Source organism: Sciurus carolinensis, chromosome 10 (assembly GCF_902686445.1).
Source record: "Sciurus carolinensis chromosome 10, mSciCar1.2, whole genome shotgun sequence".
In the NCBI taxonomy this organism is placed as follows: Eukaryota; Metazoa; Chordata; class Mammalia; order Rodentia; family Sciuridae; genus Sciurus; species Sciurus carolinensis.
In genome coordinates this window covers 106,285,538-106,302,134 of record NC_062222.1, presented here as the reverse complement: position 1 = coordinate 106,302,134, position 16,597 = coordinate 106,285,538, and the positions used below count along the sequence as shown (strand labels likewise).

General features: G+C 37.9%; 1 protein-coding gene across 4 annotated transcripts in view; it reads right to left on the bottom strand.

The window, feature by feature from the left end:
* Nucleotides 1–16,597, bottom strand: part of Atp8a1 (ATPase phospholipid transporting 8A1) — a 216,025-nt gene that overhangs the window by 47,402 nt on the left and 152,026 nt on the right. For all 4 annotated transcript variants that reach the window (XM_047567308.1, XM_047567309.1, XM_047567310.1 and 1 more), the window contains one exon: nucleotides 14,495–14,667. In XM_047567308.1, the coding sequence (XP_047423264.1) occupies nucleotides 14,495–14,667 (173 nt within the window). The remainder of the gene's footprint in view (nucleotides 1–14,494; nucleotides 14,668–16,597) is intronic.

Below are 16,597 nucleotides of genomic sequence, written 5' to 3'. Positions count from 1 at the left end.
GGCCAATGTTTTAAACATGGATCGTAGTTGACATTTAGTAAATGTGAAAAAAAAGAATGCCCACCTAAAAAATGCTCTAGAAAGCAAATGGGAAATGGGCATGAACAGAGAAAAGCATTTGAAAATATTGATCAAATTCCCTTTAGCAGACTCACAACATAAATACATTATAACATCACACAATGGGTTCCATGGAGTAAGGACACAGTGATAGTTTTTTCATGAACTGACCCTGCGTGGTGAGCTAAATTACAATCAACTCTGTTTTCACTGCTGGATATTGCAATTTTCAATATTCCCAATAAAATTTAGCTGAGAATTTCCCCAACTCCTTGGGAATGACTAACTTCAGTGTTCAAAGTAGAGTAGAAATACTCTTAGCAGGAAAAATGCCTTTAAAAAAAAGATGATGAGGTAGTGATTGACATTCCCCAAGGTACACTATAACAGCTATTAGCAAGGTCATTGCTTCCTTTACCAAGCTGAATGTGGACAACCCCCTTGGAAGATAATTCAAGAAACAGGAAGTCCTCATTTCTAATGAATATGAAATAGCAGCTGGTTGCTAAACAAAGATGTTGATTTAAGTGGTGATTCATTAAAAAAAAAAACACATTCACAAAATATAAATGTATAAACTTGTGATGTAGAGCAAAGAACCTTAGTTTGCATGAAGTCTGTTGGTTGAAATTCTAATTTTATTGCAGAAACTTCGTAAGACATGATACATGAGTGGTTTCACTAAAGTGGAGACCAGAATGTAATGACTCCTTCCACCCCAGTTGATGGTTACCTTACACTCCCTCCCCTAAAATTCAATAGTGAAATTTTCTAGCAGCTCAAAATCTTTCTAGAACATTATACCTGGTTTTCCTGGCAAGATTATAACTAGATCTAACTGAATTACTTCAATGACTTATGAAATATTTAATTCATGATGATTAAGAAATACAACAGAAATAAATGTGTTAGGGAATGATCAAGTTAGAAAGTACAAGTTGAACCCATGGAAGCAAAGGTACAAGTGCACACCACAGTGTCCAGGCCCTGTGAAGAGGGGGTTGGGGACATCTGGCAGCAGGTCTCAGGGAGGGGATGTGCTTTATGAAAGGGGATCCAAGTTAGTCAAACTGAAGTTAGTTAGAAAAAAAATCTACAGGTTGAGCATTCTTAATCTGAAAATTCAGATTTTATAATGCTCCAAAATCTGTAACTTTTTGCTGATATGATGATACGGGTGGAAAATTCCACATCTGACATCATGTGACAGGTCACAGTCAAAGTGCAGAGGCACTAAAAACATATAACATAAACTGGCTATGTGTATCAGGTGTAAATGAAACGTAAATGAATTTCATGTTTAGACTTGGGTCCCATTCCTAAGATAATCTCATTATCTACATGCAAAAATTCCAAAATCTGAAACAAAAAAATCTCAAACCTAAAATACTTCTGGTTCCAAGCATTTTTGGAAAAGGAATAAGTAACTGGCAATATTTTCAAAGCATCCATGTATAAAATGGTTCCTTGCCAGATGGAGGATATGATAAAGAAAAATAAAATTATAAGTCATTAGAGATGAAAGCAGCATTAACCTTTCTGATAGTTAATAATCCTAGAAGGCACAGAGATCAGCATGGGCCTCCTTGACAAGGTGGAATTGGCTTTGGCCTTGACAAGGAGAGGAGAGTTCACTTGAGGTAAAGGAGATAGAACATATTCAACTTCTTTACCCATTCAAAATCCCTCAGAATGTACTTCTTTCTACATTGGGTACTCCACTCATCAGTTTTACTTCCTTAATTTTTGCATACTTGTGTTTTATTTGTACTCTTTCCATAATAGTCTAGCACAACCATCGATACAAGAAGGTAATTCTTCCTAATGCTTATCAAAAATCACATGCACATGTGAGAATAACAAAAACTTAAATTTTCCAAGTACCAAACAGTGACCAAATGTATAATTTAGAAACATCATGAAAGAACTTTTTCTTTTCACAAACTTGGATGTATGTGCAAACATATGCATGTATGCATGTATGAGCATGTGTGTCTGCACCAAGTGAAATTATTCACTGTTCTCCACCACCGTTGTTTTTTCCTTCTTAGGGAGAAGTAAGAGGCTTCGCGGGAAAAAAACAAAACAAACAACAACTACATATCTAGTGTGTACCGTAAAGTCTGTTTTTCTTCCCTGTGGCTCCACAAACAGAGGGTGGTCCTCTGCAATACAACCTAGAAGTACGCTGAATGTAATATGCTTTTCAGATATTATTCTGGCTGCAGTTTCTGCACATGTTATTCATTATTTTTCTTATTTGCTATGTAGTAACTCTCACTGCCCTGTGAACATTTGATCAGAGCACTGGAAATTTTTACCATTTAAGCAAGAAATATATAGGTGGTCCCCCTTATATGAGCCTTGTTTTGCACTCTCTTAATGGGATTAGCTAAATGAATTGCCTTTTTGAATGGAATATGGATAAAGATTATATAGACATATAATCAAGAATAATTTGAGGGTTTTTTAATAAGTAGTTAAAAGACTTATATGGAAAACTTAAGAGTAATAATATATTATTGGTATAATTTTAAGTGTATAGGTGAAAAAATTTTGAGGTTGTTACCCAAAACACAATCCAGTAAGAGAAAAGGATAAATTATTTTACCTTCTTCAGGTAAAGGAAGAAAGAAAATGGAAGAATATAGTAGTTTTTTTTGGTACCAAGTATCAAACCCAGGGCTGCTTAACCACTGAGCCACATCCTTAGCCCTTTTAATTTTTTGAGATGGGGTCTTACTGAGTTTCTTAGTGCCTTGCAAAGTTGCTGAAGCTGGCTTTGAACTTGCGATCCTCCTGCCTCAGCCTCCTGAGCCGCTGGGATTATAGGTCTGCGCCGCCTGTACCCAGCAGAATACAGTATTTATTAACTATTCTGAAGTGTTTTACAGTAATCAAGTCTTGGTACTTCTAAACTTGAGGTAACCTCCTTGTGATTGGACACCAGGATCTACTTTTCTTTGCAACAAACTTCTTAAGGTTTCTCCTGCAGGTATCAGTCTATTCCCCACCACTGAGTCATATTCTGCTGACTAGTAGAGAAATTGCAAAAAAGAGAAATATCTAACTTATGAGGTCTTACTTGAATATTCTTGAAATAAAACTTGTTAGGTTCATTTATACAGTTTTAAATTGAGAAGAAATTAAATTGTGGCAAGAAGTTTATGTTATATGTACCAAAATTACATAAATATTATAACTCAAGAATTCATCCTGGATTTATTATTGGAACAAAACCAGCAGCTTATATAGCAAATCTTAAAAATGATACTTAACATACAGTACATATGAAACATTCACCCACTTCTAAGTAAGAGAATGGTGCTATTCAAATGACTGATGAGTTGGTTCTCTAGCCTCCAAAACCAACATCTGTTGATATCCTGTACAGTCATAGGCATCAAAGAGACCTTATATTATAGGGACTGAGTCTACAGAAATAAAATATAGTTTCTCTATGGTGTGTGGGGGGAAGCAATTTCAAAAGGAATTCCTTTCTGCAGTGCATATTAGATAGAAAATGTCTCTTTTGTGGAATTTATGTGGTTATATAGATAAACTACTACTGCCTTTAATTTCAGTGATCAGATGGTATTTTAAGTAGGGACTGTGCATATTTCTAAAAAAATATTTTTATTAGTTGTTGATGAACCTTTATTTATTTATTTGTATGCTGTGCTGAATACTAAACCCAGTGCCTCACACATGCTAGGCAAGCACTCTGCCACTGAGCCACAATCCCAGTGCCAGGACTGTGTATATTGATAGTGTATATTTGACTATGTATATGTTTGTACTCACAGATTTTTCCAAACTACTAATTGGCTAACACACTTTACAAAAAGGCACTAAAAAGAAAATGACTCCTAGTAGAAAATTTTATTATTGTATTTACACCAGGTAATATAATTTGACTGTAATGTTGAACAAAAAATCATCTAGTTATATTGAACCTAGAGTTGTATGCAGCACATAGCAGATATCAATATGGTAGTAAAACTGAATAATTGGAAATTTTATAGGAAAGAAATTCATTTCATTATTGCACAATACCCTAGGAAGAACATCAGTTTAATTTGCTCTCTCTAGGGCATAGAGAACCATGTAAAGGATACTGGGTATTGCAGGCTTTCTCTTATGGCTGGGAAAGAGGTTACAAAAAAAAAAATTATTAGGTAGAGAAGGAAGTATCTACTCCTTCAAGGAAAATGAGCATATTCAGAATGGATTAGAAACAGGTGACCAGGTGCCTCCGTATGTCATTATAAAAAATATTTAATGTCACTGCTAGCAGTAAGCCATAGAAAATGTTAAGAGCTTTTGAGAAAGAAAAGAACATGGTAGAAGCAGCATCAAAAAAATTAATATTTTTCTTTCTATCTATCTATCTATCTATCTATCTATCTATCTATCTATCTATCATCTCTGCATCTATCTGAATCTCTCCCAGGACAACAAGAAAGGTCATGAGGTGAGGGAGGGGCTGCTGAATAATAAGTGGTTTCAAAGGTAACGCTGAGGTTTCACATGTGGGTAACTGGAAGAATGAAGCTCTACACATAAAGAGTCGAGTCAGGAAGAGTTCCAGAGGAAAAATATCAGGGAAGTTCTAGATACTCATAAGTTGGGAGAATAGTAGGATATCCTGGAGTCAGAGAAGTATACCTCCTAGAAAGTCAGAACTGAGCTTGAGAAGAGTGCAGAGCTGGGGATGTGTACTCTGTCCCTCATCCATCAAGGAATCAAGCATTATTCTTTAGTATATGATGAAATTTCTGTGGAAGAAGGTAAGGAGAAGAAAGTGGAAGACCTCAGGATATTTGTTTGCTCCTCAGAGTTATTAATTTAAGGACTTTTACTGAACTACTATCTCAGGAGTTAAATACTAAGAACCTATACTACAGAGGACTCTCTCCAGATCCCTGCTCTAAGAAGACAGAGATGGTAGAAAGAGACAAGAATCTTTCCCACACACAAGGAGGCCCACCTGCCTCTCTTGGGAGTCTTGCCTATGGCAGCGGCGTGTTGCCCACTGTGAAGCACGTGTAATGACCCCTGATCAAGAGGGTCTAGGGTGCTTTCCTGTTCTAGCTGTGCCCTTTATGACCTTGCTCTCAGAGTAGTAGGACCGACAGCCTCTATCTCCATCCATTGCTGATGTCTAGTTGGAGCTTACATGTCCACTCTTTCCCTCTTTCCCATGACTGGGGAGGTGTGGAAGGGCTGGAGTTTTATTTATTTATTTAGTGGAATAAAAACCATCTTGCTCTTCCTTTCTCCCCCTATCCTATGACCATCCCTTATTAAAAAAAATATTTCTCATAAGAATAGGTTTCTCTAAGGAAACGCTTAACTTAAAAATAGCTAGTAAACAGACTAGGAGTGTAGCCCAGTGGTGGAGTGCTTGCCTAGTGTGCATACCAGCCAGAGCCTGATCCCCAGCACCACAAAACAGATAATAAACTCTCCCCACTCCAAACAAAAAGGATGAAGCCAAAAAACAAACCCCAAATCTTCAAAAACCTAGTGGTGGAAGGAACAACTGCAGCACAGGCTATTGACAGAAACTGGAAACTAACCCAGAAGATGCCAGGAGGTCAGTAAATTTCAGGGGCACAAATATCAACTAATAAAATCTGTGAGAAACCTCTGGGGAAACACGGAATGGCGAATAAGAGTTAGATGACCTGAAGAAGAGAGGGGTATGCGGGGGCAAGGAACAGTTGGGCAGGAGCGCTTCCTGGTATGCTTTTTCCTCTCCATGGCTCCCCACAGGAGCTGAGGTCTGGTGGGTGATCAGCGTGAGGTGGGTGGGACCAGGCTGGATGGAATTAAGTGGCTCCTTTCTTGCTGTAACTGCAAACTTTGTTCTTAGGTTTGGAACTTGTGAAAATTCAAAAGTCTCCCAATTAACATGCTTGAAAAACAAAATATCCCAAATCAAACAGTATATTCCCAGTGCCCTAAAACTGAGGCCACAGGAACAAGTCCCACCTCCTGTCTTGCACTGGGAGAGCAAGAGCTTTCTGGTCAACCTAAGGGAGAGGATCATGAACACCAAAGAATTACAACCACTTAAAGAAAGCAGAGCTAGTGACTGGGGTGTGGCTGGGTGGTAGCATATTTGCTTAGCATGCGCATGGCCCTGGGTTTAATCCCCAGCACCCAAGAAAGTAGAGCTAGTAAAAACAGATATAAAAAGAATTTAAAAGAAGCATGGCAAACTACACTGGAGAAATATGGGAAGACTTTAGATACACACAAACAGAACAAACAGTTATGTTGAAGAACCAACTGAAATAGTCATATAAAAATATTACTGCTACAATAAAGAATCCAATGGTGAACTGAGAAATCAGAATAACAGGGCCTAAAAGTTTGAATAAAAAATGTCCCAGAAGACATTAGGAAATTAAAGGAATGATTATGAGAAAAATGAAAAGAAATGGAGGAATAAAAGTGTCTATAGTATATGTATATATACAATATATGAGTCCAAGGAGTGAATATAAGAATGAAAAATAAAAAACTGATTAATAGTATTAAGAAGGATAACTGTGTATGTGTATATATACACACACGTAATACATCTGTATGTATTACGTGTGTGTAAGGGAATCATACAGTGCCAAAAACAAAGATGTGAAAAAGACATCTATACTCAGATACATTATGGTGAAGTTGAGAATAATAAAAGTTTCCAAAAGTTTCCAATGAGAAAAAAGAGATTACTTACAAAGAAACAAGATCAGATGGACACTGGAGGCACACATGGAATTACTTTATTATCTTCAGTTCCCTTCTCTTAAGGGGTGCAGGGAAAGGAAAACTTACTAATACATACAGACATTTAAAGGGGAAAACAAACAAAAATATAATTATTAAAACTTCAGAGGTAGCCCGATATGAAAAAGAGTATGAAAATTTCAAACCAGCAGAAGATCTAATCTAGAGAATAGAAGTTAGGGAGAGAAAAAGAGAGACGAAATGTATAATAAAAGGAAAATGAAATAAAATTGAAGAAATAAAGCCCAAAATAGAATAATTGTGATGAATATAAATGGGTTAAATTGATTGAAAGAGATTCTTACGTTGAATTAAAACAAAAAGATCCAGCAGGGTGGAGTCTGAGAGAGATATACTTTATTCTGCTCATATGATAATGCTCATTTGCACCATTACGTTCTAAGTTCTTGTTTTAATGCATTCAATTCTCAGAACAACCCAAGACAGGTCACTATTACTGCCATTTTTCAAATAATGAAACTGAGGCACAGAGATTATATGGTGTAATTATGGTAAAACAGCAGCCAGCAAAGCTAGGATCCAACCCCAAGTAGTCTGAATTCAGACAGAAGAACAACAAAGATTTAAGAGGAAAAAAAAAAGACAAGGCATATAGGAAAAAAGAAAAGCCAAGTTAGCAATTTTAATATCAGACAAAAAAGAATATAGGCACAGAAAAGTCCATAACGGTCAGACAGAAATCTTTACATATGATAGTATTCCTCATCAGAAATGTTCAATTAGGCTCTAACAAAATTAGATTCCATTCACAAGAGCAACAAAAATTTTAACAGTAGGTGCCATGAATGAACTCATTTACTCCTCATAACTCCAGAACAACTACTTTCATCTCTATTTTGAAGAGGAAGAAATTAAAGCCAGAGAAATTCAGTAACTTGTCACTTAGCATCTAAGAGGTGGAGCCTGGATTCTGGAGAGTCTGGCCCTAGTGCGAAGTGCTATACCAGATGGCATCACAGGCAGAGGAGAAAGTGGATTGTTTAGTAAGTGGTAATGGGAGAATTTGCTCACTATGTAGAAATAAATAATATGAGGTCCCTCCTCCTTCATACCACAGACAAAAATAAACTCCATATGGATTAAAGACCTACACGGAAAACATAAAGCTGTATAGTTAATAGAAGAAAATGTAGGAGAGTATCTTTGTGCATGGGAAGTCCTTAACAACCCAAGGGCACAAACCACAGAACTTCATGGAGTCCACCATGTCAGAGTCGATGATTTCTGTTCAAGGAAGAACACCAGATGCAGAATTAAGGAGAGTCAGTAGAAGATATTTGCCATATCTACAATCAACCAAAAATAGATACCCAGAACACTTGTACATAAGAAAGAATTCTTGTACATAAGAATGGACAGGAAACCCAGCTTTTCCTTTATAGCAATATTACCGTTGACTTTACATATATCTGTCTGATATATACCAGTTGTTACTGTTCACATGTAACTGTATACACAAGGAATTATTACCTTTTAAATATGTGTGTGTGTGTTTGTTTTATTGAACAACAGGTACAAATGAAGGCAGGGATTTTTTTTTTTTTTTCTAGCACTTATAAAGGTACCTGACACATGGTGGGTGCTAGAAAAACATCTAGTGAATGAATGAATGAATTTCAAAACCAGAAATTTAAGGAGGTGGAGAACCAGTTACGCCAAACTATCTCTGCTTCTCTTTCCTACACAATAGGGTCAACAGACGGACAGGTCAGAGATATGCCACCTGTTCCACATATCATGTCTTTGGCAAATCATAACTAAAGGAGAATTGTAAGCAATCTGTTAGTCAGATTTGTATTTGAAGAATATATTAGAGCACTAGTTTATTGATTTATGCAAAGCTTTATAGAAGTATTTGGTTGGAAAGCTAGATTTCTTCATTTAAAATTGCTGCAGAGAAAAATTTCATCAAGAATTTGAATGTAATTGTGGGAGATACACATGCATATTCAAAGTTAGTAAAATATGAAACAGAAAAAGAATCCACTGAATGAGATGATTTAAGAAGGATGGTGATGGATATCAAAATAGCAGTTACCCTTCAAGGCTAATAACTAAAGGAAGCAGGAAAGTACTTCTGGAGTACAGGTCACATTTGGGTGAGAAGTGTGTACACTGGGTGAAAATTCACTTTGTGTGCACTTATGCTTTTGTGCTTCTCAGTACAAGGAACTCTGCCAGAATTATATAATATGCAATTGTGCCAAGGTGTGTGATGTGTGTGTGTATATAGGTGGTGGTTTATCTAAAAAGTCACATCTAAAACTATTCAATGTTGAATTACAGTGAGATTCGCCAGCATTTACATTTCTCATATTTGTAGACTTACATATTTGCGGACTTTTTTTGTTGTAGCACATCAGCATTGGCTTACCAGGCTGTCATAAAGCATGTAGTTCCTTTAACATTACTAGGCAAATGAGATGGGCAGGGCTGGGAAAATGTTAAAGAAAAACGTGGGCATTTTATAAAGTTATAAAATTTATTTGGTGTATCCTCTTTTAGCCATACTTGTATGAAAGAAATATTCTCTCAACATTTCCAACATTTATTCATATTTTCTTGGAAGCAAATATAAGGTTGACATTCATTAACAGTTTGTAAGTCTTTTCAAAGCCAAACATCTGCTTGGCATCCAATGGTGCTCACAATTTTCTTTTCCTTAAAGGAATGTCTGTTGAGCATTTATTAGCTTCATTTGTGCTTTATGACTACCTTTTAAGTAGAACATTTGTTTAGAGAAGGATTGAAAGCTAAGACAATCCCAAAAGATTCAAGAAGTAGATCTGCCTTTGACCCTTTATTTAATGGACTCATGCTATGACAGAAAATATTCAAAATGTCCCTTCAGACCTCTTCTTGGAGGACCTTTGATCAGAGTTAGGTGAAAAGGTTTTCCCTGGAATGCCACTCCCAAGTGACGATGCTCAATGAAGTCAAGTGTTTTTTTGTGCACTACGGGGAAAATGGCCTAAAAGAGGGGTTTAACTTTGATTAGAGATGTTGCAAGTGGGGAAAAATGCTTACTCCAATTTAACTTCTGCTTTTCAGAAGACATGAGTACATAAATTATGTAGAAGAACGGTGATTACTAGACAGTCTAAAAGCTGGAGGCTCTAAGCCAATTTTCAACCAACTGTCACAGAACATAAGTTTCAAAATATGTTTAAACCAAACTGACAACTACAGAAAAAATGTAAAATTCTTTGAAAGGCTGGGTTATGTGAACTGATGAGGACCTCAGAAACCACACGCTATTTAACACACAGCAACAGTTCACTGCAACATTCCCAGTCTTCTGGAGGGAACAGTAAAAGAGGCAGAGCAGCTGCTTCCCTAGGTTCAGCTGATCCGAGCAGTAGAAAGGCTATTCCTAGCAGAGTGGCCAACAGGAGTAGAGTTCATCCAGAAACTGCAGGGCGATGGGAGGTCCTCTGACCCAGATGCTTTCAAGCTGGGATGGAATGCCCTGGGAAGGGTGTCTGTGTGTGTGTTGGCATGTGTGTGAGTGTGTGTGTGTTTCCCGCCTTTCCATGTCACAGCAGCTCCACTCTTCTCTGTTCACAATCCCAGGTCCTCTGGAGGACTGTTATCAGGGTTGTACTCTAATCTCTTCATTTTACAGGTCATGAAACCAAGGCCAGTGAGAGGTTCCATTATGTATCCAAAGTGCCAGAGAGAGAGAGAGTTAGAACAAGCATTTCCTGAATCCCCAGTCAAAATGCCATTATATCAGCTCTACAAACTGCAAGGCCTCAGGGCATAAGGCACTGGTAACTAAGATCAGGAATTATTTATCTGTAACTTCAAGATTGCTGTTCATTTCAACTATGTCCACAAATCTCCATGAGTCCTATGGCAAGTTTTTCCCCCTCACTACTCCCTGTCCAAGGAGTTTAAGCGGTTCTGTGAAGTCCCTGAAATGATGCATGTGATCGTGCCTGTTTGTGGGCATGTCTGTTTCTTCTGGAGGAAGAAACAAATGTTCTTTGAAAGTGTCGGTGATCACACAAATAAGAATCAGTGGGCTTGACTAGGGGAGTAAGAGGGAAGAAGCACCCCAAAGAATGGGAGTAAGAGGGAAGAAGCACCCCAAAAGAATGGGAGTAAGAGGGAAGAAGCACCCCCAAAAGAATGGGAGTAAGAGGGAAGAAGCACCCCAAAAGAATGGGAGTAAGAGGGAAGAAGCACCCCCAAAAGAATGGGAGTAAGAGGGAAGTAGCACCCCAAAAGAATGGGAGTAAGAGGGAAGTAGCACCCCAAAAGAATGGGAGTAAGAGGGAAAAAGCACCCCCAAAATGCTCATGTTTACAACCAGGAACATGAATCAGAAACTACCTGAAAAGTATGCATGCTTCCTAAGAAGCAGCTCAGTTACCCAGGTACATGAACACAATGGTGAAAAGACGGGCCACACAGCGCCTGTGAACGCTAATGAAAACAGATCGCATTCTACTTCTTGGGTTTTACATTCTTCACCAAACATATCTGAGGTATAACATGCAACTTACATTGTGTAAACCAAAACCAGGACTCCAAAGCCCTGAATAATTCTGGGGCCTGGGGAGGGATTAGTTTTGTCTCCGGATATTCCCTTCAGAAAATGGTGGTGAGAGGGGTAATGACTACCGACGGAGCACAACTGCTCCTTTCAGTTCAGAGGGAAGCCCAAGGGCAGAAGCTCATCTGTATAACTGTCTCAATGAGGCAGACGCTAAAAACTGTCTTCTGTCCTGGATGCTGATAATGTCAGGGAGGAAAGTGGCTGATGTAATCCTAGAGATGGGAGGAATATGGAGAGACTCATTATCCATTACAGGAAGTCTCTCCCTGCTGCTTCCACTCTGGCTGTGGCTAGAAAGAAGACTGCAGAAGGTCTGGTTCTGAATTATCTTCATGTGTGTAGATTGACAGCCAGTAGAATGGAAAGCAGCTTCAATTTGAGGGAAAAGTCCAGAAAGCCAGCATGAACACAGACAAATTTGGGAAACAGTACTGTACTGTATTTTGAAATAATACTTGGTATTTATCTGGAGCGTCTATCTAATGGAGTAAAATGGAGAATTTCCTGAGGCTGGAAGATTGCAATCATCTGAGAAATGAGAACTGACACTGGGGTTTAATCGCCAAGAATGATACACAGACTTGCCCACCTATTCCCCTCGCGTGACAGAGGCATTATCATGGAAATTACACTTGGAGGTCGGTGAGTGAAATGACAAGAAGATGGTCTGTGCCAATAGTTTAAATGTCAAGAGGCACCAGGCCAAGAAGGTGCACAGACATAAATCCAGCAGTGGCACTGATGTAATTATAGGCTTAGGCCAATTCTTAAAGCCAGGCGGAAGCTGAACCATAGTCCTTATGGGAAAAGAGAGTATGAAGGTAATTAAAAAAAAAAAAAATTCGAGGAAAGATATTTTACTTAAAGAAAAAAAAAATGCAACTCTGAAACTTTACATAAAACTCAGTGTCTGCACAGGGACCTTCATGGTCCTCAAACATGCATAAAACAGAACTGGGGGAGGAAAGGGCCACACACATCTTTATAAGCTCAGTTTCAGAGCTGAACTGCACGTGCATGGCAGAGTGTGAGTCCTTCCCAGGGTCCCTTGGGCCTGGAGGAACCCTGAGATCCATGTGACTTGTGAGCATCCAGGACAAGGATCTTGGGAGGGAATTTCACAAGCCCAGAACATATTTCTTCTCCCTTGACTCTGCTTTCTAGTTTTTCTCTCCCTCTGCTATTGTTTAATTTTGTGGTTCAACGTTTTGAAGAATGGTGGGAGGTACTGTGTTAAGCAATGCTTTAAAAATGAAGCTCAGCTGCAAAGACTGCATTATGAAAACTGGCCTCCCACATCTTTCAAACCAACTGTGATTCTGCTTAAAACAAAAAGTCAGATGCAAGAAGGAGAGCAGGTAGTGAGTCTTACTCATCTTTATAAGCCCAGCACACAGCAGGCACACATGAATGCTCTCTCAAGCAAACTGGTCATTTTATCTACACAGCCCTGTCTTCTGTGTTCTATTACCAAGTAGGAGCCAGCAGGCTAAAACTCAAGCTTTTGAGCAATCTTTTGTTGATCCTTATGAACCCATTAGTGAAAGTGATAAATGACCAAATCTGGCACAAAATTATCCTGATGGAGGGCTGTCAGAGCTGAATGTCAGCAAGACCTTGTCAAGATATTAGAAAGGAACCAAGAAAAGTCACTGTAAAAGCAAATTTTAAAAAGCATGAGGCTACCCAAGTAAAAATAAGTCAAAATCATTTCCAACTCTTTCTTCATGATTAGGCAAAGAACCTGATTGTTACTAACATTAAACATCTGCACAGTCCAAGAGCTTTATAGTAACATTATTTATTAATATATGCCAAGGAGAAGAAAAATAGATTCTATGACTAAAATAGATTTCTGGGAATAAAAGGCAGCTCTTAATTCTCTGAATATGACATAAGTTTAAAGGTTGAAGTGATGCTTATACAGGATACTTATTAAGTATGCTTTAAATCCTATTTCAGGAAGTATATTTCAATTGAAATTTAGGCTTATCTACAAGGTATGGATTGTAAGTACAAAGATAATAACACATACAGGATATTTAAGTGACTAAACCCAGAACTGCCCCTCTTTTCAAAGTTTAAAAAAACATAACACTTTATTAGTAATTATAACTTAAAGAATTATAAAAGCAAATGACAACTTTAAAGAAAATGTAAAATGCATGTATTCTGAAAAATTTTTTGGAAGCCTATTAATACCTTGTATCCCAGGGAAAGAAGTGATTTGAGAAAGTGCTACCCGCTGGACCTAGTCTGCCCAACTGGTAAGATTCAATAAGTGGACAACAAAGAAGAAAATCCTAAAGTTTCATGGTGATCCGAAGGGAGGAGATGGGGCATGCATGAGCATATTTCAGACTTTAGGAAGACACAGTTTAAACAATTAAGAAAAAGAGATGAGGAAGATTCCATGATAAGAAACTCAGGGAGGTCTTGAGTTAAGCGGTTTACAAAAATGCAATTTTATGGATTAGAATCTGATAACTCAGAGCGGATTTTAATTCAGGATATAGACACTATTAGTAGACAAGGGACCATATAGTCAGCCTTTAGAAAGATGCTCACCTATTTGGAAAATGACTCAGTTTATACTTCCCATCATGCCATTCCCCCAAAACAACTCCTGGCAGTAGGATCAAAGATTTAAGTGTAGAAAACAGAATCCTTATAGAAATAATCTAAGATGGAAATGCAGGTAAATATATATATATATTTTTAAATGTATGTGCTGGGATCAAACCGAGGGCCTTGTGCATGTAAAACACTCAGTCTACCACTAGCTGCATCCCTAGCCCCAATAATTAAGTTTTAAGTACAGATAATGGCAAGAAACCTGTGGGTTCAAATTTATGAATAATCCTGAGTAATGATTGTTAGGGCTCACTTTCAACAGTTCTAACAAGTCCCAGCTCAGGGAACTTCAGGTCTTGAGTGAACGAATTAGGTGACCTAACATTTACAAGTTCTGGGTAGGAGAACTTCATGGAACTTTTAAAGATCAAGGATGTTTAAAGTTCAAGGTCCTTTTATTGAAATCTGACAATGTTAAGAACTTACCTGCAGCAAATGACAGCTTTGCATGACAAAGCTAGGTCCAGGAAATACTGCCGGACTCCGAAGGTTAAGGCATACTTGAGGGTCTTCCCATCAATTATAAGAGCAAAATCATTCTCTTTCCGAAGTGCATCCCCAAGGGTAACACAGTGCCGACTGAGGGTTTCCCTGGTTGCCTGGAATATTAACACAAAGCCCGTCAACATTTACTCCATTTGTTCTACTCAGATGCCTTCAGGATGTTTGGTAACGACATTTAGTTATTTTTAGTGCTTTTTATCTTTCAAATTGCTTTTGCAAACTTTCACTCATTTGGTTCTCCCAATAGCCCCTTAGAGGAGACTGGACAGATGTTATCTGACAAACTCCACGGAAGCCACACATCGGGGGGCAGCAGGGCTGGGCTGGGACCACAGGTTTACCCATTCCTCGGCTGACTCTGCAGTCTTTGCTCATTATTCTAACCACACAATCACAATACGGCAAGAATATTTTCAGTAAATTATCTTGTTAAAAACCAAACCACTGTTCTAATTTATGAACTAGTCAAAACTGCTTTGCCATGAACCAAGGGGAAAAGTTGGGAATACAATTTCAATAATTTATGGGTATTCTTTCAAAAGCACTCAACGCTATTGAAATTTAATTCACAGGAACCTAGAGGAGGAAATTCAGGATTTGTAATCTCTTGCCACTTCATGAATTGGCTTCTATGATTTTAATCATAATTTTGTGATGCTGTATTTTAGCTGGGGATGGTGACATGTGGCTTGGTAATCTCTCTTTCTCTCTCTCTCTTTCTCTCTGTGTGTATTAGGGATTGAACCCAGGGGTGCTTAATTACCAAGCCACATCCCCAGCCCTTTTTAAAATTAAAATTAAAATTTTTTTGGAGACAGGGTCTTGCTAAGCTGCTTAGGGCCTAAGTTGCCAAGGTTAGTCTCTAACTTGCCATCCTCCTGTCTCAGCCTTCTACACTGCTGGTATTACAGGTGTACGCTATCATGTCCAGTTTGGGTTGGTAATCTCGATGCATCAAATAAAAGAAGCCCTCCCACCAATGAAGACTTCACTTTTAGGCACAATAAAAACCTTTAATGTCAAGAAAAAAGCCTTGTTCATCTCAGCTCTACAGAAGAAATGCATTTGTCTTCTCTGTTTAGAACTGCTTTCCTAGCTCTTCAGAGAAAAACAGTTTCTAGATATTTAGTTTTTCTCCCCAAATCCGACAGACTTCCTATAACTTAATGAAGTCGACTTCCTGTTTCACTGACCCCTAACATTGTGAAGAAACACAGTGTTGTCCCTGCACAAAGAAAACACAAGGAACAAGTCTCCTCCTATTAGATTATTGTTCTGAGGGCTGTCTTTAGTTACACATATTAAGTAAAATATATATTTATATGACAAAATATAGCTATGATAAAAATAATACACTTACATAATAATTTTATCATATTCATAGCATAAGTAATTAATGTTCCAATTTAAGGGTGTGGTGTAGTTATTTCACAGTTAATTCACAAAGAGGGAGGTAAAGGCATAGGTAATTAAAATTTTATATGGGGGATTTTTGAAGGTGTTTCTGTAAATGTATTCAAATTTGGTTCACACTATGTTCTGGAATTTCAGAATCTGTTTATCAAAATAATAGACCACGTTGTACTGTAAAGTGAGACTGCCCAACTTTCCTGACATTGGAACTTCACTCAACAGCACCCCGCCCCCAAGTTCCCTCACCTGCAGTGACACAAAGGACCACCATATAGAATTCTTTGAGAAATTTTCTGTTCACACTTTACATTGGGGCTGTTTTAATTTACAGGCCTCACCCTCCTATTTCCTGTTGGAAATGTTTGGCCCAAGAGGACTTAAGAGAAGGAGGTGAAAATGTCAGTGGAGTTCTTTAAGCAGAATTTACTGACGGTAATTTATAGCAGACGACCCTGGATCCCAGGATTGTTTTAAAAACAATTTTATATTGATTAAATGAACAAACAAGTAAGTTGACCAACTGATATAGAATCAAAATAAAATACTTAGCACATGCCTTAGCACATTTTTTTTTTTTTTTTTTGTATCAGGGATTGAATCCCGTGGCACTTA